We start from the raw sequence: 23,790 nt of genomic DNA on the forward strand, positions 1-23,790 counted from the left end.
TCCGCCCCTGGACAGCGATGATAATGTGTGCAAAAACTGAAAAGCGCTGCGGAATATGTTATCGCTATATAAAAATAAAGATTATTATTATCACATAACCTCAACCTTGCTGTTCAGTTTGAGAACATGTTTTAGGGCATGCTCACATGTTGTGTTTTTTTCGTATAGAAAAAAGTACAGCAATATATAGTAGCAGCAAAATAAATGAGATTTCTAAAATCTCATTCACATGGAACATTTTTTCCTTTGTGTTTTGGAGCAATGGTGCTTGTCTTTTTTTTAAAAAAAAAACACCATGCAGCATGTCGGTTCTCTCAGCATTTTTGCTTCGTTTTTGTACCCAATCAATTAAATACATAAAACTGTTTCAAAACCATGCATAATGTATGTGTTTTCAGGGCCAAAAGAAACTCTTCAAAAAAGCACTGTGTGAATATATCCTTATGCGTAAAATCAGTGTGGGTATTCCACTGTTATACATCAGCCATGAGAAAATACCAACGAATTATACAAGGGGATACCTATGACATCTAAGAATACGTCATTCTCCTAGACTCAGGGACCTAGAGGAAGGAGCATTGCTGTAGTGGGCGCAGTGAGGTTGGTCTGAAACCTTGTGTTCTCACCTGGAGGTCCCTGTCCTGACTATCAGCATCATTAGTGAAGGTACTGGGAGAACAGTGGAGGAGGAGGAGGGAGACCCACAAGGACAGCTGTCTCATTTCCAGCAGGCTGCTCCTGCCTGTCACTTGCCTTATGGAGATAAATGAAACTCATCCAATAGGTCTCCCTGACATTGTGCTCTGAGGGGCTCATTCATTAGGTGCCAGACCCAGGATTCTCCCAGCAGAGCACCCCCAAGCACTTCCTTTATAAAGACAGTTGCTTGGAGTGAGTTTTGCTCCTTGTGTGCACTGTATCCTCCTCCCACCTCCTCCTCCTCTTCAGGGATCAGCCACACACCATGGAGGACAGCTGCAGCCCGCAACCTCAGGATCATGAGGGCGTAGAGTCCTGGCTGGATGATCACTGGGACTTCACTCATTCCTACTTTGTTAGGAAAGCTACCAGGTAAGGAGGGGCAGGGGGCATCATTTGGGTGGCACTAAAGTAGAGGCACATGGGCATGATTCATCCATAGGGGGCAACATTCACCCTGCACATTGGACAGTGTGTACTAAAACAGAGGTAATGAGGGGCGCTGCGCACATCGAAAGAAGGATTGTGATGCCAGGTGGGCGCAGAAACTTTACCTGACACAACAGGTGAGATGGGGAGGTATATATGTAGCATGCGACAGTCATGTCCTATAATGATGCCCAGAAGACATGTCAGTGCAGTGGGTAGTGGGGGACATGTCAGTAGTGGGCAGTGGGCAACATACCAGCACAGGATAGTGGGGGGCAGACATCTCAGTGTAGTTACTTCCGTCTGTCTGGGTGGATGCCTTTTAGGAAGTTGAGGGAAGCTTCAGCTGATAACAGAATTTTTCTATAAGAGATAACAATTGTTGGTCTTACAAACTGTACTATCAAATTAGAAAAAGGGGGAGAAAGGCTTAAATAAGAGTAGGGAAAACCGTGATTTCACATAAAAAAATTACTTTCATTGATTTATCTGTGCGATATAGTTTCTATAGATTTACAAAAGCACCTCCTTTTCTGGGGTCTAGATGGGTGTGTCGAACATGGGAAAATTGGCAGATGTGTCCCTATGACTTATTTATAAGACTCCTGCAACTTCTATTTATAAGCTGTTATATGACTTTAATTAAGAGCATTGAGTACTATTATATGGACGGGCGTATGTGTGCTTTGTTATTTGCTCTTCATTAGGAATAGTACACACATCCATCTGAAATCTCCAGGTGGTGTCCAATTTTGCATCGGAGAGCAGAGGGACGCATGGATCTGTTCAGACATTCATTAAAATGATGGCACGGAGAAGAAGATGAGCGAAATTCTGAGCAAGTTCTATTCTGATGCCATTTTGAAGATCACAATAGAACATACTCAGTTGTGTGCGTGTCTGTGTTTGCATCTGTGTATATGCTTTCCTATAAAAAAAAAAATCAGACCGGCACTTCACAGGGATGTGTGACTGCAGCCTTAATACAAGTTGTCCTAAGTACTTCATGTCAATGTTCTTATGTGATATGGGGCAAATTTTGGCATCTTTTTGCCATTCATAAACATTGCTGAGCATCTCCCAACTTCAATTTTTATTCCTGCTGCTCATAGCAGAGCCCATTGTGCCGAGCACAGCAGAGAGGACTTTGTAACAATGGTATCGCGTAACCTCACGTGTGTTAAGAGAACACCATGTGCCTGTAGCTGCTCTATAGCGAGTGAACAGCTTGCTCGCAATCATTAACAGTACAGGCTATAGGCATGCTGAATGCCAAGTTCTCTTATACACCGAGCCATCCGCTGTGCTGTGCTCGTTGGTAGCACAGTGTTATAAATAGTGTTGGACAATCTCTATTTCTGAGCCCCTGTCTCTCCCTCAATAGAACTTTTCTTAATCTAGCAGTAAGGATTATGTCCCAAAGCTCGTTTCACACTCTGCTTCTTCTGGGGGGTGAGGGCACTGCATTCTCAGTACCTCTTATTGAACTCATGTGATTGACAGTTTCATCAGCCAATATCACTGGCTCGGCCTCTTGGCCTCTATGAACAGTTTAACCCACCTAAATTGCAACTGTTTGTTTCATTAAGTGACTGCAAGAATAGTTTTTGGTCATTCAATGCCGATATTTGAAGCATTGATAACACATTAAGTAATTCATGTCGATAAATTTGACGATTGGGAGACAAAGTTATTTTCATATGGATTAATTGCAGGTCCCGGCGCAATGAATGATCAGTGATTGGATTTTATCACCTTTATTACTGGCTGCTGGGTAATGCACGGACTTGCAAACTAGACTGTAGTAACAAAAACTCGGACTTTTGGGCATTTTATTTTCATATTTGTTTTTGAGGCTTGAAAATGCAATATTGACTAGTCCCTGTGATAAACGCTACACAGAATGCACGGTAATTAGAAAATATCATAAATTGCATGCAAAGAAGGGACTAGTCTCATTCAATTCATTCAGTGACGCATACGTGCACATCTATGTAAGTTTTTGCCACTTTGTGCCATCTTATGTGATCACCACTTTATCATAAGAGACAGCCAAAATTAAAGGATTTGTTCATCCTCTTTAGTGCAACTGAATCCAATTTAAAAATCCATTTGCTTTCTGGCATTTATAAAAGTTGCCCCCTAGTATCTCTGGATTAAGATGACATATGGCCCACCCTTTTATGGCTTTTGGACCAGTTATAGCTGACTTCATAGTGCTTTACTACTTGATTGTTGAGATGTCTTATGAAGTCTTTCACTGCCATTTTATCATAATTCCCAATATACAGTATCTCATATGTTTGCCCATTCAGAGTACAAGTTCTCTGCATGTTTAACACACATAAGACAGGCGACAGGTACATTCCACTGTACTTTTTTTGTGAAGTTTGTAATATGCTGTTCTTTCTATATACAGAATGGACTGCACAGAGACCACATGGAAAGAAACCTGCAAATTTCGCATTATTTTTCTTTGTTTCCCATTAATTCATCACAGTGCTGTTAATACATTACGGGGTAAATCATTATAAAGGTTTTCTTTAAAGTTGGAATATTTTTCCCATCATGCTTAAAATAAATTAGGAAATGTAGGCATGCAGGGAGAGCCCATCGCTGTTCCTTGTTTTTGAAGGAAGAATCAGTTGTCAAAAATTAAATAATTCCTTATCAATATGAATTCCTTGGCCCTAATTACAAAATAATTTCTAATGGGGCTATAATTCTAGCTTTATTATCTAGCAAAAGAAAAATTCAACAGCCATGCAACTGTTCTTATGATCAATACTTGTATATAAGCTTTCCAAGTAACAGTTGATGTGACTTTCATCTTGGTCCAGACTCATACCATTCATTTCCTTCAAGATTTGTGTTGTATCTCTCACATAAGAATTAAGATCATACTCATACATGTGTAGGCCGTGGTTTATTCAGTTACAACATCTCTCAGTCAGACTCCTTTTGCTTGACAAAATTGCCCATTGGTTGTGGTTTTGTGCACTTTATTTAAGCAGGGTTTAAAATGTGGCAGTTTTTAGGTGCCTGATTAAGGCTATGTTCACATGGGCAGTAATCATCCGGTGAAACAGATCCAGCAGCAATCTGCTGACAAAAAAGTTGTGCTGACACAACTTATTTGTCCAACTGGAAAAAAACGGATTTTAACTGGAGCTGTATTTTTAACATTGCAATCTATGGGAAAATGAATCCGTTAAACAGCCATATGTTTTTCTTTCATTTGAAAAGTATCCATTTTTTTCTTATTGGATCAGTTTCAAATGGATGATTACTTGAAGGTTTCCATGTCCACTAGTGTATATTAAATATTTATTTTTCCACCCCCAGTAAGCAAAAACTGGATCCTTTTCAAATGAATATCTTTTTTGGAACCCCTCCATATATGCATGTAGTGTACTAGTGTCTATTCTGGCTCTGTAACTTCGACTCTGTGTGCACTTTCCGGCACATCTTTTTATCGGACTGAGCAGGAGGGTAGTGGTGGTGACTCATTTCCATCACCCAATTTCCCCCAGTATATAGCACCCTTACATGCCATCCCAGCAGTGTGGCTGGTCAGAGCACTTCTCGTAACCCCCTTTCTAATAAATCAATTATGGCTCCCACACTCCGCTCAGGTATATTTGTATCATTCCCCTTCCTTTTCATCAATGGAGAACTGCAGCTAAGAACAACAGTACAAGTGACGGGATGGGGGATGGAAATTAGAGACAGGAAGAATTGCAGGCTGCTTTATACTGTGTTCTGCAATCTGCAGATTATTGCTAGCTTTCTGTCAGGACAGCCTGCTTGTCTTTCCTAGGAAACAGTGGTAGTGTGTTCAGGGAACAATGATCCTATTTGGGAGGGGGCTGATTCTCCCCAGTACTTTCCCTATACTGAGAGCTGCAGTAATTCCCACAGTGCTGGGGTGCAGTCATCACAATGCTGAGGGGGTGGAGATGTCAGGATGACCTGTGGAGAAGGAGGATGTGACAATGATGCCTAGGACTGGTATGACTATGTGGTGCCGCGTATCCTCCTGCTTTTTCTGCAATCTGGACACCTTTTATACAAAACCACTACAAAAACATAAATGGCAAAGAGACATATAAAAACTTGTAGTAGGTGAAGAACATTACTAGTATCATTCAAAGCAGTAAAAATGACACATGGATTTGGAAAAAAATCTGCGGAAGTCATACTGTAATTAAAGTATTCAAAGCTTCAATATAATGCAAAAAAGACTGAATAATGACACCTGGTAAGACTGAGTTACTGTAAATGTGACTACACCAGCTACATGCTGAATACTATGTCGGGATTCAAACATTCCCCCTTAGGTATCCATTGACCATAATGATGAAACTTTGAAATGTGTTTGACCTTTCTTCTGGCATTTTCTACCACTATTGGTCTCAAGTATAAAAATGTGATTTTGATGGACCAGTTAGTGATGAGTATTTTCCTGCTGTGGATCCATCTTTACTTCATGTTGTTTGTACCGTCACTTTTATGGTATCTAGCTCCTTATGTTAGGAGCAATGTCAATAGTCTCTTTCTGTCACTATCATCCGGTGTTCTGCCTGAATCCCCGAAATATGGGATATAGACAGGACCTCTGATGGAGCCACAGTTTACTAGCAGACAAAATGAGTTTAATGGACTCCACTGACTTTTTTTTTTTGATCAGACATGCAGAAGAAGCTATATGCTTGTGCCCAGAAAAAAAATCTAATTGGAGTCCAATTAAAGGGGTTTTCCACTATTGGACAACCCCAGCTTCATTCATTCAGTTCACCACAGAAAATGAAAACCCTATATACTGACAGTGGATGACGTCAAATTGTTATGTACAAAGACCCAGAACCATACTGGAAGTGGAAACGTGATGCCACAATAAGGCAAGTTGATCATTATGGGATTTAAAGCCACCTTCATTTAATTGTTGTGTCAAGTGACTGCTGCAACCAGTCAGCATTCACTGATGAAATAGTAAAGTCTGCAGCTAGTCAGTAACCGCTGATTGGCTGCAGCAATTGTGTGACATAATAATGTCAACGAACATCAGGAAACCCATCACAGGAACAGTACAGGAGGTGAGTATAAGATTTTGTTAGTTTACTAAGGTGAATTTGTCACTTAAGAAGAGGTTATCCATGTAGTGAACAACTCCTTTAAACTTCATTTGTCTCAGTGAAGCCTATGGCTCCACCTGAATCCCTGAAAAATGGAATTTAGACAAAATCCCTGATGGAGTCATAGACTAAAATGAGATAAAAAAAAATGTCAAGGAGATCACCCAGTGTAAGGGGCAGAATGATTTGAGAATGGCCCCTTATCTAGATTTTGTAATAGGGATTAAGTAAAATAATATATTGATAACTAAGATAGTGCTCACAAATATTAGAGTTGACACTGTATTGTGTACACTTACAGCTCATGCACACAAGTTACTATATTTTTGGGACCATAAGATGTGCCAGACCATAAGACGCACCTAAGTTTTAGAGGAGGAAAAGAGAAAAGAAATTGAAGCAAAAAATGTGGTCAATTCTGTACTAATATTCCCCAGCCTGATATATATATATATATATATATATATCTCCACAATCCAGGTATTCATGGCCCCCTCATCCCTATCCTGGTATACATGGTCCCCTAATCCCTATCCTGGTATGCATGGTCCCCATCTCCATCCTGGTATGCATTGGTCCGTCATCCCTATCCTGTTGTGCACGACCCCCTCATCCCTATCCTGGTATGCATGGCCCTCTCATCCTCATCCTGGTATGCATGGCCCCCTCATCCCCATCCTGGTATGCATGGCCCCCTCATCCCCATCCTGGTATGCATGGCCCCCTCATCCCCATCCTGGTATGCATTGTCGGCTCTCTCCGAGCTGCTACTTCGCAGGCACGGGTGGCGCCATCTTGGAGGAGGAATTTTTTTTCTTCTCCATTAAGATGGCGCCGCCTGCGCAGTAGCAGCTCTCGGATGACAGCTACATACACCGATAGCTGCTAATGTGCAGGTGTGGTGGGCTCCATTTTCAAATTGATTTTTTTTTCTAGCTGAGTAACATGAAGAACAGGTATTATTGGCACATGAAACATGCGATTATGCTGCAGAGCCGGTGCCATGGCTGGCAACTGCCTGCAGAAGGTTTTTTCTTTTTTTTTAAAGTATGTAAAGATGTTCATTATGCAAACTAGGGGGTAGGTCAGTGAGGGATTAGTGACCTATCAGCAGTCTGCATTATGAATACCTTATCAGAGCAAAACATAAAGAACCCCCCTCGGTACCAACTTCAGTGCAATGAGTTGGGAGGGGCTATGGGTGTGGGGAACAGTGAATATTAATTTCTCTTTAACAGTGAGCACAGTATTTGCCGCAGCAGCTGCCTCCTGTGTCCCACTGCTCTGCCAATGCCACTCGCCCATCTCAATTATGGATAACAGGAGCAAGGTCAATTCAATATGTTATAAGATGCTCAGAAAGTAGCAATGCAACTAAATATATCAATTCAACGTTCTATTTATATACACTGTCATTATCTATTAAGTAAATGACAGCTGATCAGTAATGCTCACCCTTTCTGTTTCGGCCTAACAGGCGTCACTCTCACTACTAGGCCCGTCATTGACTTATTCTCTTTAAGCGACTTTGATCGCTATACTGACCCTGATGGGGGGGTCAAAGGAATTTCCTGCTAGGCTGCAAATCCTAGATTTGTGAGTCACTTGGTGCACATGTAAGTGGAAGGAACTAACTAGGCATGTCTCCTCCGTGAAAGGTCCGGAACCGTCAGGGCTGTCACCTATATTGCGGGGTTGAAAGCTTGAGCCTCCAGACCATACTCTGTGTTTGAGGAAAGGGGGCATGGCTAAGGGGACAGAGCTGCAGCGTGCGAGTGATCAGACAGTTTGGGCTGGAACTTCTGGTGCACGGGATGCCTGTGAGGTAAAATCAGCTGAGAGGCGTCTGGGCAGAGCAGAGTCTGGGATGGCAGAGTGCTTTGACAGGAGACCGTCGACTGAGTACCGCTCAGACACCGCTGTCCCAGCCGACATCACTGCCCTTGCTGAGACCGCTGACACAGCCGAAAACACTGCCACAGCCGCCCCCGCTGACAGTACTGACTGGGAGAGACAAGGTCTGTGAACGGGACTTAGGCATGAGTCGATTAGGCACAGTGAACTGGGCTGCCCATTATAAACTGTGTTTGGGCAGTGGTGCAAATCTCCATAGTGTTGGGACACTCACCGTTAAGGATAAGGATGTATCCCTTTTCATCACCTCATCTGCTGGACCCAAGACCCACATCAGGACCATCGTCAGGATCACGGGAGGATACCACCAACGTCAAAAGATACTACATCATTTACCTCAGGATTGTGACAAACCCCCACTGCGACGCCATCTAGGCAGCACCAGTCACAGACAGAAGTTCAACAGTGACTGGCGCCTGAGTGATAAGTTATATTTTATTGTATTGTTGGCTTTACTTGTTCCTTAAGTTATCCCCATTACCCTTTTGCAGTGTTAGGGAATATTATCCCTCCATTTTCTCCCTGCGTAAAGTTTCTACTGTATAATAAATCCCTTGGTCTGTGTACAGTCTGTTACTGCATCCTACGTACCTGCAGTCTCCTCACACTTGGAGTAGTCAGTAGGATGCAGTCCACATGTATGGACATGGCAGACCAAGCATCTGGGGAGGGCCCTAGATCCAGTATCTCTCTGGGGGCAATGTTAAATAACCTTCCAAAGTTTAATGGAATAACAACATGTTATGGAGCTGGACTGAGCGTATAAAGGGAATAATGAGAAAAAACCCTATGGTCCCCGCCTTGCAGGCAGAAGTCGCTGTGATGGCTTTAGATGGGGAGGCGAGAGATTCAGTTATGTTGCGGCCGCCCCAGAATTGAAATACCCTTGACAAAGTATTACAAATACTGGAGGAGACTCACGGGGACCCTACGGACGTAGGAGAATTACGTATGTGTCTGTTCAGGCATATTCAAAGAGAGGGGGAGACGGTGACCCAGTATATGAACACGCTGCAAGAAATTCACACTGCCATATTCAGAAAAGACAGCTTGGGAGTAGGGCCGACTGATGTGGTGTTACGAGACCAATTAGTGACCGGAATGAGAAATGCGTTGCTTGAGACTTCTTTTAAACTTCCTGGGTTTTTTGCAGGTCGTTTTTTGTGGGCCGCATTGCTGTGATTTTTGCGGATCACCATTTTTCCCTGTTTTAACAAATGGTGGGACAAAATACAGCCATCCGCAAATACGGTATTCCGCAAAAACAAGTCACCGTTGTTTTTGTGGTATCATTGAAATATATTGCATTTGTGTTCGTAAGCAATGAAAAATATCGTGCAAGCTCGATATTTTTTCATGGCCGTATATATGGCACACAGCGCTCCGATGAATTTTTGCAGGCCGTTTTTGCGGCCCCAATAAATTTCTATGGGGCCGCAAAAATGGCCCGCAAAAATTCATCGGAGCGCTGTGTGCCGTATATACGGCCATGAAAAAATATCGAGCTTGCAAGTATAAGAGAACCCTGCGTGGAGTTTCTACTGTATAATGAACCTCTTTCACCCTTGGCCTGTGTACAGTCCGTTACTGAATCCTACATGCCTGAGTCTCCTCACACACAGTGTGCTCGTCACACTGGCCATCTTTGTTCCCTGAAGAACGCGCATATCCCACACCGTACCGTTTGTCCATGCTGGAAGTAAATGAAAACATGAATAATTCTCTGCTACATCCAGATCGCCTCACGAACCTGGTTCGACTCTGGTAACGGTCTTCTACTGGAGCTGGTCGCAGTCTTCTAGTTAGCTAAAGCCTTCTCCAGGATCTGACCACTCTCGGACCCTTCATGGTGATGGTGGCTGTAAGCCCAAATAAGCGGCCACACGATCTGCCTGGTACTGGCTCTGGAGCCAACTGCGTCCTTCTCGGCCCAGCCAGGCCTTTCATTATTAGTATTTGCGATACAATTGTAACCAGCACCATCTTCAAATTCTTCCCTAGCGTACCAGGCTTTCTACTCTGATTTTCGTACTACTGTAATCCTTTTTGCTTTCACTATCTTTATAGCCCTTGACCAGCAGATGGTGGTGTTCACTTGCAATTACTCGGCTAGCCACTAACTGTACTTGTCTTTTATCTGCCTCCTTACACTCAGACAAAATGTGAATGCTGCAGCGAATCAGCAACTGCTGGGGGATGAAGTTTGAGACCACCAGGGTATGCTGACAACAGTATTTTTTCCACTATATCTGCTTTCTGTTAAAGCAGTTTAACAAGTAATATGGCTGCACAGCTCTGAGGCCACGTGCACATGTTGAATATTTGATGAATTTTAACATCAGTATTTGTTCGCCAAAATCAGGAGTGGAAAAGACAGAGGAAAAGTATAATAGAAAGACATCACTGCCTTCTGTATTTTTTTACCCATTCCTGATTTTGGCTTACAGATACTGAGGTAAAAAACTCACCAAATACTCAATGTGTACACGTGGCCTAACTGGCCAATTACCCAGCTTTGTCAGGTGACTGAAACTGTCTAGTTACTCTAATATACATACTTTGTATAAAGTAGGCCTGCCATTTTGGACTCCAGGAAAACTGGGTGCCATGCAGCATTCTTAGCAAGGCCTATTTCACAGATTCATGTATCATGATCTGAGTAAGGCCGGGATCACACACACACACACGAGTCTCGCATGTTAATACCCACCACTGCCGCTGGCACTTGGATCGGAGCGTGCTGCCGCATAGCAATACCCCTCATAGGCATATATAAGGCTGTTAGGTTGGGATCAGGAGAGATGCGGCCCGTCTGTGCATTATAGTCTGTACTCCTACCATGATACAAGGATTTGTAAGCGGCCTAACACCATGTTACATGGATGTGGGTGGTGATGCCTCTTTTTGGGTTTCCCACTTTTTAACTTTTATGTAATGTATGTCTTTTTGCTATTTAATAAAGATTGTTATATTTTTGAGTTTTTGGGTCCATATGTTCTTTTCGGATATATTCAATTCTATTTGTACGCAAGGATGGGTCCATTATTTAATAAGGGGCTACTGAATTTTCTTTGACTACAATATGTTGTTGAACATGCTCCGCACCTGGACTTCAATACCTTTGCTAATGGATGTATGTGCGGCCTAACACCATGATACGTGGATGTGTGAGCGGCCTATCACCATGATACATGGATGTGTGAGCGGCCTAACACCATGATACATGGATGTGTGAGCGGCCTAACACCATGATACATGGATGTGTGAGCGGCCTAACACCATGATACAATAAACATAGGGCACCTATGTATATGCCAGGAAAAGAGGTGTTTTTTTTTTAAATAAATGACATAGAAAGAATATTTTAAAAATAAAATAATAAGTTATTTTTAATGTGAAATCACACCCTAAGTTTTCCCTACACTTATTTTTATACCTTTCTTCCCCTTTTTCTAATAGGAAGCTTCAGCTGAGCGCTGTCCTCCCCTATAGACACTGATATCACTGCATTATATAGCTGCTCTCCTGCCGGGTGCGGTGTCTGTCATGCGGCGGCGGGGAAAACTTGTGCATGAAGCTTCAGCTGCTGCTTTCACAGCCTCTCCTGCCCATGAACCGGGGGCTCAGGCTAAGAAATTGGGCTCAGCTTTGGTTCCGCGTGGTACCTCCAGCGACAGCTCTGCGCGTGTGCATTGCACTCTACAGTAAGTGCTCGGCCACTGTGACTCTGAGGGTTAGGGCAGGAAAACAAAGAGTGAGTGCGGTCTGTTGCACTCCTATGGTGCTTTGCCTCATCTTCCCTTCTTCTTCATCTACTACAATACACCTATATATATATATAAATGCGTGTGTGTGTGTGTGTATATATATATATATATATATATATATATTTTGGAGATTAGTTGTGTACTGGGAGCTCATGAGTGAAGTTCACTTACTTTCTCCATGGTGACACTGGATTGTATGTGATTGTGTCCTAATAAGGAGAGGAAAGAAGGAGCCTGGCTGCGCCTTGTCTCTGGGTTCCTCACATGAAGAGAGCTTGTGAGGAACTATGCAGAACATTAACCTATTCCTGCAAGTGCTTTTTGTAGCATACTCTGAAGTAAAGCCAAAGTTTGGCATCTAGGTTCACTTTCTTCTCAGAAAATTGAAAGATCCAAACATATTTACGTGTAATGGAATGACAAGGTTCAGTTGTTGAAAACTATTGTCTGACTGCACAATGGTTGAAACAGTCATTTAGGACATCAGAGGAACTTGGTTTCTGAAAAGATTATTGCTTCATGTGATAAAAACAGAGTGGAACACTTGCCTGAGAATCCCCACATCTAGGCAGAAGTGCCATAGTCACAGATCTTAGGTCTACTTCATACGTACGTTTTTCACATACTTGTCCTATCCATGTTTTTCACGGATAGTACACATATCCATTAAAGTCTATGGTGCTATTCACATGTCTGTGTTTTGCAGACAAGCGTCCTAAGAAAAATCACAGAGATGTGACTGTTTTCGATCAGAGTCACGGATAAGAACAACGTAAACAAGTCTATGGCAGTACATGACAACACATACATGTGCTGGCCACGATTAACATTGCAATGTTTAGATGTTTGTCAATTTTTTTTTTATATGTGAAATCACTGATGAAACACTGATGGTAAACCCTGACAAATGGAGACTCAGATCCAAAACACTCTTGACACTCAGACTTTTTTCGCGAAAAATATCACGAATGTCTGAATGAGGCCTAACCGAGAGTCCCGATCACACTGTAATGGTTGATATGAATATTTCTAAACATTTTCTGCTTACTTGACGATCTATTAAAACCCCTCAATCAATGTGTTCATTGTTTAGTTGCCACAATAATGATTAGAGAAATGTTATAGAAGCCTAGAGATGTCGCTGGATTGTCTTTAGTGATGAGCTCGTTACTTGAGTTTGCTTAGGGTGCTCGGGTATGCACTGAGTATTGCGGGTGCTTGAGTGACATGTTTGAGTCCCCGTGCCCGCAAATTTTGCAGCTGTTAGATACAGCAGCCACAATACATGCGGGGATTGCCCATGTATGTCAGGCAATCCCCGCATGTTTTGTGACTATCTAACAGCTGCAAAAGTTGCGAGGACTAGTGATGACTGAGCTAACGTGCTCGGATAACATCCTATCTGAGCATGCTTGGGTGTTATCCAAGGATTTTGGGTGTGCTCGTATATTATATTCGAGTCCCTGCGGCTGCATGATTTGCGTCTGTTAGACAGTCTCAACACGAGGGGATTGCCTGTTTGTTAGGGAATCCCCACATGTGATGAGGTTATCAAACAGCCGCAAGTCATGCAGTCATGAGGACTCAAACAAAATATATGAATATACAAGCATGCCCAAAATATTCGGATAACACCCGAGCATGCACGGATAACACGTTATCAGGGCACATTCACTCATCACTAGTAGGGACTTCAACATGTCACTCAAGCACCCACAATACTCAGTACACACCCGAGCACCCTAAGCAAAGTCAAGTAACGAGCACTTGCATTCATCACTAATTGTGTCCAATCGATTTTGTACCATACATTGTCCTTTTTGATCATAAACCAGATGTAAATTTATTAGAACTTTCTTATCAAGTCTCCCTGAAAGCTTTTTTGTAACTCCCCTTTGACACTACATAGAAGTGATGTTGTTTTTTATTTATTTTAGATCTGTACATTATGTTACTGTTATGTGCTTTTGTCAGCGCGCATTCTTTTTGAGCACTCAGATTTCAGAGCAATCGATGAGGTACTAGGAGGCAGTGACAGGTTTGGGATAATGGTTTTTAAATTGTTTCCCTTGCACATCTGCAGCCTTTGAGCATGCACGGATCGGTTTGCATGCCTCCATAGCATGCAGCCTGAAAGCACAGATGATCCAGAGAGATTGTTAGATCAGATTAATTATTGACCAACATTAGTAAAGCAGTGCTCTTAACCACCTGCTTCCCTAAAACCATCTGTACCAGACCTCTGAGCTACCTCTAAAACATATGGAAAATCTCTTCTTGTGCATCATAGAGCTCAATCTTCTGCTGAAAAGAGTTGATTGTATTTGGAAACTCTGGTTTTACAGATAGAACTAGTAATATTAATCATATTTTATATAGTGCCTTATCTTCATGTGCTGTAGTTCGTAAACTGGGATAAGAACTTGAAAACATTTGGCTAAGGCTGTGTTCACATGACTATTTAGCATCAGTTCGTAACATATCCAGTAGAGGAAAAAAAATAAGGATCATTTAGAAAGAAAAAGAAATGCAAATGGATACCAAACTAAACTCAAAGTTCCATTAAAAAATGTCAGCCGTGATTTCCATTTATAACCATTTTTTGTTCCATTTTGGAAGGATCTGTTTTTCAAAGTGGTGTTTCTGAATGACTAGTTTTCCGGTCACACTCAGTACTTATAAATGGATCCATTAAAGGATGATCATGAGATATGTTACGTTTCTGATAGGCTTTCATGTAAGAGAAGAAAACGGAAGTGTCTGATCCAACTGCTATCTGTTTTTGGATGGAAGAAAAAAGATGGAACTGATGCAAACTGATGGAAAAATAAAACCCATTCAAATGAATGGGTCCTTTCACTAAAAATTTTATTTTCCTTTTTTAAACTCCCCAAATGGATCATAAAAATGGAAATATAAATGAATATGTGAAGATAGTCTAAAACTTCATTAAAAAAGCAGCTGCGTAGTATTATATTATGGTAGGAGAGATCTTTCTGAGATGTTATGATCTAAGGATTTTTACATACCTAATAGCTGTCATGGAAGAACATACGGCCTTTGCTGTACCTCTGCAAGCCTCCAATTTCATATAGTGACAAATGGCGCTTTTTTCCAAAAGTTAAAAAAAAAAATTGTGCCAAGTTGTATTGGAGTCTGTATTTTTCCATAGAAGCACCTAGGGGAGAATATATCTCTGTACATACAGAGCCTGAACGCTAGCGCATGAAGGCTCCATACTTCATGCCCTTATTATGATATCATGATATATAGAAATGCCGAAAAATTACATTTCTAGACTCGTTTTGAATAAATGTACAAAATTCTGTACCATAGTGTCTTAAAAAGAAATACGCAAATCATTTTCAGAGTAGCAGTTTAATAATTGCTGATTTAAATTGGGGCTGTCAGGAACGTTAATTTAATTTTGAGAGAAGAAAATTGCTGTTTTCCTATCAGGATTTCTGCATTTCTAAAGAATGTTGTAATGACCGTTATGTAAAGCTATCATTGATTTCACAAGTTGGGTGTTTTGTCATGTAGGAAATCTATCCATGCTATTTGAAATGCATTTGCATCATTTTAGGTAAATTAATTAATATTTAATTTACTTGCATAGCATTGCTAGGCTCAGATGGTAAGATGTGTAATCTTAAGTTTTCTAACTTTCCAATAGTCTCTGTCATGTCCCATGATTTGGGAATCATACAGACAGTTTTGTATTATCATTGTGCTGTTTTTTTGCTATCCAATAAGGTTTGCGCTCTTTAGAAGTTTGTCCTTCCTCCTTCCCTGTCTATCTATAGTGTAGCTCTAATGTCAGTAACTCCTCCCTTCTTCTCCATTACTGTCTATCTGCCATCTTTGAAGTCCATGTGTTTGCAGCTCTGATCAGAAAAATCTTTTTTACCTACTGTATATGAACATATCTATAAGAATTCAACTGGAAATAAACCTTCTTCTGGAATCTTCATACGTGCCTCCTACAGTCGAGTTCAAGCTGATGATATATCAACTTATGAGTACTGGTACAGTGAGATAACCTACATACAGTATCTACACTTGCAGCCTTGCTATGGAGTCAGAATAGTATCTCTGTCTAAATAATAGACTGAATTCACAATCTTATCTTTCCTCTGTCCCATAAAAAACTAAAATTTCTCACAGTGCTAATTCAAAACATTATCACACTAGAGAAAACTAACAATACCAATGCTCGACAGGTTAATACAGAATGATTTTTTTAGTATTCTTCGACTCTTATCTTGAGGTAGAAAGCAGGAAAAACAATAGGTGTAATAGGGTTTTATCCAAGTAGGAATGGGGAAACTGGAGGCAACGGTACTCGCCTGGTGTGGTTGGGTGACCACAACAACTAAAAATGCTCAAGGCTTCTGCACACCCACAGCTAAGATTACATCAGAATTGGAATAAAAGCATTAGCTTTGCACTGTTGGTATAAAAGATGGAAAAGAAGAATGATATCCAGTAATGCGATTTTTTAGTCAACTTGTTTCGAAGTTCCAAACTTCTTCATCAGTGACACTGTGGTTGTCCTGATGAAGAAGTTTGGAACACTGAAACGCGTTGACCAAAAAATATTGCATTATTGGATATTGCTCTTCTTTTCCATCTTTCCATCTGCGCAGAGTTAACCCTTTTATTCTGATTTTGATTTTTATTTTGGCATAGCTGTGCATCACAGACTGAATATGAGTCAACAGTGTGATGCAGCAGCAAAAAAGGCAAATGCAAATCTTGGATGTATTAACAGAAGCATACAGTCTAGATCACGTGAAGTCATTATTTCCCTCTACTCCTCTTTGGTCAGACCTCATCTGGAATATTGTGTCCAGTTTTGGGCACCACATTTTAAAAAAGACATCAACAAACTGGAGCAAGTTCAGAAAAGAGCAACCAGAATGGTGACCGGTCTGCAAACCCTGTCTTATGAGGAAAGGTTGCAGGATTTGGGAATGTTTAGTTTGCAAAAGAGAAGACTGAGAGGAGACTTAATAGCTGTCTACAAATATCTAAAGGGCTGTCACATTGTAGAAGGATCAACTTTATTCTCATTTGCACAAGGAAAGACTAGAAGCAATGGGATGAAACTGAATGGGAGGAGACACAGATTAGATATTAGAAAAAACTTTTTGACAGTTAGAGTGATCAATGAGTGGAACAAGCTGCCACGAGAAGTGGTGAATTCTCCTTCAATGGAAGTCTTCAAACAGAGGCTGGACAGACATCTGACTGGGATGATTTCGCGAATCCTGCTTTGAGCAGTGGGTTGGACCAGATGGCCCAGGAGGTCCCTTCCAACTCTAAGATTCTATGATTCTATCATAGGTTGAGAAATAAACCCAACGTACTGTATATCTCCTTTAGCTAGTTATTTAGACCAATACTATAATTTACTGAAAACAGAAAGGTCACAGTTTTAGAAAACTAGGACATTTGCCATGTTTTTTTTTTTTGGTGGGGGAGAGACCACCCCTTTGGAAGACTAATTTTCACTGCTCCTTGAGTTGTCGTCTAAAAGAAGAATTATGTTAGAAAATAGCTGAATTGTTCATTTTACATAGTCATCAATAGGAATAGCTCTTTAAGCTTTCATGGCGGTTCTTGTGAAACACTTGTGTCAGAAGTTCCTCAAACTGTGACTCTTGCTGTGAAGTCAATGTCGCCAGCAACAGTTGGCATTGTGTCTTTTTCAATGGGATCCTGTGGGCAACAATGCCTCGTCTACTGGTGGCAGCAGTCGGTCTCCGGTACCTTCTGCTGAGCCCCTAGTCCATATACTGCAGTGGCTGGCAAGGGTACGGGCCACAGTCCCATATGAGCCCAATGTGGCTCTGCAAAAAAACACTGGTGAAGTCAGGGCGCAAGTGTCTGGGCAAATATTCGCTGGCAACGTCAGGGCGCAAGTGTCCGTCCCGTTCCCGGTCACTCTTATGTGGCACGTGGCATGGACCATATGGCGCCTTGTTCTCTGGTAGCCACCGGGCTCACACTGTACGCCTCCATCTCTCTGGTCCCCATGCCTGGCAGCGGGAGATGATACACTGACCTGCGTGTGGCGGGTGCTCCCAGGATGGAGTACTTCTCTCCCTAGCTGCTGCTGAACACATGGCTTCCCTGAGCACAGCAGTCACTCTCTCTCTGGATTGCTGCTGCACTCCTGGCTTCGTTCTTTCTCTGGTGCGGTCCCTTTACAGTAGATGGGGGCTACCACAGTGTTGGTACTCTGTGGGGGAAGGGGAAGCAGAGGGCGCCGCTCACCTTTCTGCGTGCTGCCCTGGGTTCGCGCCAAACTGCTCTGTTGCGCGTGCTTTCTCCTTTTATCTTCCTGCCCCCCTCAGTCAGGAGGAAGGTCCGCTTCCCTAGAGCTTCCCTCAGGCAACAGGGGAAGGTCCACCTCACTAAAGCTTCCCCCAGGCAACAGGGGATGCAGCTTCAATAGTTCTGGCCCCGGCAAGAGGTTACCCGCGGTCCGGTTGTCCCCCTTACACAGCCATGAGTCTTCTTGGGAATGATGCAACAAGCTATTCACACCTTGATTTGGAGATCCTCTGGCATTCTTCCTTGCAGAACCAGTTTTGTCAGGTTGGATGGTGAACGTTGGTGGACAGCCATTTTCAGGTCTTTCCAGAGATGCTCAATTGGGTTTAGGTCAGGGCTAAGGCTAGGCCTGTCAAGAATGGTCACAGAGTTGTTCTGAAGCCACTCCTTTGTTATTTTAGCTTTGCGCTTAGGGTCATTTTCGTGTTGATAGGTGAACATTCGGCCAAGTTTGAAGTCCAGAGCACTTTGGAAGAGGTTTTCATCCAGGATATCTCTGTAATTGGCCGTATTCATGTTTCTTTCAATTGCAGCCAGTTGTCCTGTCCCTGCAGCTGAAAAACACCCCATAGCATGATGTTGCCACCACCATGTTTCACTGTTGGGATTGTATTGGGCAGGTGATGAGTAGTGCCTGGTTTTCTCCACACATATCGCTTAGAATTATCACCAAAAAGTTCTATCTTGCTCTAATCAGACCAGAGAATCTTATTTCTCATAGTCTAGGAGCCCTTCATGTGCTTTTTAGCAAACTCTGTGGTGGCTTTCATAGGTCTGGCACTGAGGAGAGACTTCCATCGGGCCACTCTGCCATAAAGGCCCGACTGGTGGAGGGCTGCAATGATAGTTGCCTTTGTGGAACTTTCTCCCAACTCACTACTGCATCTGTGGCGCTCAGCCACAATGATCTTGGGGTTCTTCTTTACCTCTCCCACCCAGGCTCTTTTCCCACAATTGCTCAGTTTGGCTGGACTGCAAGGAAGACTTCTGGTGGTCCCAATCTTCTTCCATTTAAGGATTTTGGAGGCCACTGTGCTCTTATGGGTTCCCTGAAAAATGCCCGCAGGAAAAATGACCACAGGAAAATTGCCCACAGGAACAAAGTTCCAAAAGAAAATTGCCCACACAGAAAATTGCCCACATGGAAAATTGCCCACACGGAAAATTGCCCACATGGAATATTGTGCACATGGAAAATTGCCCACACAGAAAATTGCCAATTGCAGCATCACAAAGTTTAAGATCTATGATTTTTGAGGTGCAAGGTGAGAATGTTCACATGATATGTGATTAACTTGTGATTTACAGTTGATCTAGTGCAAAACTGCAAAAATGAAGATCTGTGTTTGTAGCAGTCTGTCATTATCAGCAATAGATAGCTATAGTCTGCTCTCATCTCTCACTGTTTCTGCCTTACTCATCCCACCAGCCCAAAACAGCAGCACATGCAGAACCAGCAGCAATGTTATCCAGAGGAGCTATCACTGCTATCAGTACACACAAAAGTATCACTGTACTATCTGTGGAGTTACATGGGACTGCAGGTCAAATCTAATACATTATCATCTCAGTGGGAGCCCACCAAAAGCTGTGAGCTGCTGGCAGAGATAGTTGTTCCTGGAAGCCCAGAAGGCACAGCAGAAAGGTGAAATTCTGCCACTTGTACCACCTTGTGTACTTGCTGAGAATGTATGTTTTTGCAGTGGTGTAACTGAAGTCTGATGGGCCCCAGTGCCAAATCTGGACCTGCCCCCCCACACACATGTTGGTCTGATGTATGGGCCCCTGTAGTATTCTAAATTCTATAAAGACTTATGAAATGCCCATTTCAATATGTAATGAAATGTCCCCCATCCTGGTATATATGCCCATCATCCTGTTGAATATGTCCACATCCTGGTATACAGTGTATGTCCCAATGCTGGTATATATGGTCCCCATCCTGGTATGTATGGTCCAAATGGTCTCCATCCTGGTATATATGCCCACTTCCTCGTATATATGTCTCCATCCTGGTTTACATGGTCCCCAATCCTAGTGTATGTGTCCCCACTCTGTCCCTAATACATAATTAAAAACAAAAACATTCTACTCACCTTTCCTGTGCTCCCACGTCTCCCAGTGTCCTTTGTATCCACCGCACAGCCTGGCAGCTGACATCGGAGTGTGCGCCATTGTCATGCTCCGCTCCCTGTGGCTGCAACTCTGACGTCAGCTCACAGCCACTGCATGTGTGACAGTGCATGGACCCGACGGGTCTCTGCAACACTATGCATGTCATCTGGATCTGCGTCTTCTGTGAGGATGGAGATCCAGCAGAAGCAGGCATCTGTACCCCCGTGCCTGCTCATGGCCTTCGTCGTTGCACCTCTGTGTTCTTCTGTTGGTAAACCAATAGTCTTACCAATGTGTGTTTCCCTCACCCTGTGTTGTCTGAGTGGTGTTCTACCTGTGGGGATCGAGTGCGGGCATTCAGTGGGATGAGCCCTGGTTTTTGTGGGCTCTCGAAAGACAGCCAGGTCAGCAGACAAGAGCACCCCTGACCCATGTGTCTCCATAGTGATGTCACTGACCAACACAGGAGCCGGAAGTGCCATAGCAGCGCTGCTCTCCTATTGATTTCAGTGGCAGGGAATCTGGCGCCTGCTGTTGTGAGTTCTTTCTCTGGTTCGGGAGGTGGTACGGCTGATTTGATCGGTGGAGATCTGCCACCTGAGAATGAGGATGATGATTGGATCTCAGGATTCTCAGATTGGATTTAAGACAGCCGACGCCCTATTCAGTTACTGGTGATTCCTTCTGACTTGTCAGCTCTTGGTTTTCAGCTCTGTTCCAGTCATCTAAAGCTAAGTTTTTCTGCTAATGTTCACACTTGATTTTGTTGGTCTATTCAGTTTTTTGTGTGGTCTGCCAGCTCCGGCTGGGGGCTGAGCTGAATTTCCACTCTTATTTATCAGTATTTTGTCAATTGGCTTTTTGTCCCTAACTAGTTCGGTCTCTTTTTGCTCTGTCTCAGAATATTCCAGAGTGCTGATATAGTGGGAGAAGTCTAGTGACTTCAGAGTTAATTTTGCTATCAGAAGTGCTGGACATTATTTTTGTAGGGTTTTTTGCAGGTTGCAGACAGTGACTTGCCTTTCCTTTCCTGTCTAGTTAGTTTGGGCCCCATCATTTGCTCAGCCTATTTTCCTGCCTGTGTTTGTGCCTTCATCTTGTTTCACCGTCAATACATGTGTGGGGGCTATCTATTCCTTTGGGGTCTGCTCTGGGGCAGTTAGTTTTCCCTTTTCTTGCTTTAGGCTTATGTAGTCCGCCGGCCGTGACAAGGCGTCTAGGAACATCGTAGGCACACTCCACGGCTACTGCTAGTTGTGTGGTAAGATCAGGGATCTGCAATCTGCATAGTTACCAACTTCTCTGGTTTTCTGTGGCTTAGCTTGTTTTGTTTTTTTTCTCCTCGGTGACCCATTCATAACAGCCTGCACTTCCTTCCCTGTCCACTTACAGTTGTGGCCAAAAGTATTGACACCTCTGCAATTCTGTCGGATACTACTCAGTTTCTTCCTGAAAATGATTGCAAACACAAATTTTTTGGTATTATTATCTTCATTTAATTTGTCTTAAATGAAAAAACACAAAAGAGAGAAATAAGCAAAAAGCAAAACATTGATTATTTCACACAAAACTCCAAAAATGGGCCAGACAAAAGTATTGGCACCCTCAGCCTAATACTTGGTTGCACAACCTTTAGCCAAAATAACTGCGGCCAACCACTTCCGGTAACCATCAATGAATTTCTTACAATGCTCTGCTGGAATTTTAGACCATTCTTCTTTGGCAAACTGCTCCAGGTCCCTGATATTTGAAGGGTGCCTTCTCCAAACTGCCATTTTTAGATCTCTCCACAGGTGTTCTATGGGATTCAGGTCTGGACTCATTGCTGGCCACCTTAGAAGTCTCCAGTGCTTTCTCTCAAACCATTTTCTAGTGCTTTTTGAAGTGTGTTTTGGGTCATTGTCCTGCTGGAAGACCCATGACCTCTGAGGGAGACCCAGCTTTCTCACACTGGGCCCTACATTATGCTGCAAAATTTGTTGGTAGTCTTCAGACTTCATAATGCCATGCACATGGTCAAGCAGTCCAGTGCCAGAGGCAGCAAAGCAACCCCAAAACATCAGTGAACCTCCGCCATGTTTGACTGTAGGGACTGTGTTCTTTTCTTTGAATGCCTCTTTTTTTCTCCTGTAAACTCTATGTTGATGCCTTTGCCCAAAAAGCTCTACTTTTGTCTCATCTGACCAGAGAACATTCTTCCAAAGCGTTTTAGGCTTTTTCAGGTAAGTTTTGGCAAACTCCAGCCTGGCTTTTTTATGTCTCGGGGTAAGAAGTGGGGTCTTCCTGGGTCTCCTACCATACAGTCCCTTTTCATTCAGACGTCGACGGATAGTACAGGTTGACACTGTTGTACCCTCGGACTGCAGGGCAGCTTGAACTTGTTTGGATGTTAGTCGTGGTTCTTTATCCAACATCCGCACAATCTTGCGTTGAAATCTCTTGTCAATTTTTCTTTTCCGTCCACATCTAGGGAGGTTAGCCACAGTGCCATGGGCTTTAAACTTCTTGATGACACTGCGCACGGTAGACACAGGAACATTCAGGTCTTTGGAGATGGACTTGTAGCCTTGAGATTGCTCATGCTTCCTCACAATTTGGTTTCTCAAGTCCTCAGACAGTTCTTTGGTCTTCTTTCTTTTCTCCATGCTCAATGTGGTACACAAGGACACAGGACAAAGGTTAAGTCAACTTTAATCCATGTCAACTGGCTGCAAGTGAGATTTAGTTATTGCCAACACCTGTTAGGTGCCACAGGTAAGTTACAGGTGCTGTTAATTACACAAATTAGAGAAGCATCACATGATTTTTCGAACAGTGCCAATACTTTTGTCCACCCTCTTTTTTATGTTTAGTGTGGAATTATATCTAATTTGGCTTTAGGACAATTCTTTTTGTGTTTTTTCATGTAAGACAAATTAAATGAAGATAATAATACCAAAGAAGTTGTGTTTGCAATCATTTTCAGGAAGAAACTGAGTATTATATGACAGAATTGCAGGGGTGTTAATACTTTTGGCCACAACTGTATGACTACTAAGAGTAAGCGTGAACAGATCCTTCATAGTTATGTATCATACACATATACTGCAGGTGTAGGCAGGCATAGGATGAAAGAAAATGCAGAATGGATATGATTAAGGGTCTCTAGGGCCATACACACCACACTGAGGGTGGAATTATTTTTAGCACAGTGGACTGACAGCTCATAAGAACAGAATCTGTACTCTGGGACAAGGTATGAGTGAACCGAACCTGTAGAACCCGGGGAAGTAAGCTGGGCCCAGAGACCTGTGGTGAAATCCATTCTGCATTTTCTTTGCTGCTTGTGTTGTGCTGTATTGTATTTCAATGGGGCCCATGGAAGTCAACTGGGTTTCCTTGTTGACATT

General features: G+C 42.7%; 1 protein-coding gene across 5 annotated transcripts in view; it reads left to right on the top strand.

The window, feature by feature from the left end:
• The first annotated feature begins 665 nt into the window (after positions 1–665).
• The window catches only part of PDE5A (phosphodiesterase 5A), a 461,491-nt gene continuing 438,366 nt past the window's right edge, over positions 666–23,790 (top strand). For 2 of the 5 annotated variants that reach the window (XM_073571845.1, XM_073571846.1), the window contains exons 1-2: positions 956–1,071; positions 11,637–11,881. In XM_073571845.1, the coding sequence (XP_073427946.1) occupies positions 11,724–11,881 (158 nt within the window). In that variant the 5' untranslated portion in view covers positions 956–1,071; positions 11,637–11,723. The other 3 variants (XM_073571847.1, XM_073571848.1, XM_073571849.1) reach the window with 2 other exon arrangements.

Source organism: Dendrobates tinctorius, unplaced genomic scaffold (assembly GCF_039654945.1).
Source record: "Dendrobates tinctorius isolate UK_male_01 unplaced genomic scaffold, ASM3965494v1 ptg000030l, whole genome shotgun sequence".
Classification (NCBI taxonomy): domain Eukaryota; kingdom Metazoa; phylum Chordata; class Amphibia; order Anura; family Dendrobatidae; genus Dendrobates; species Dendrobates tinctorius.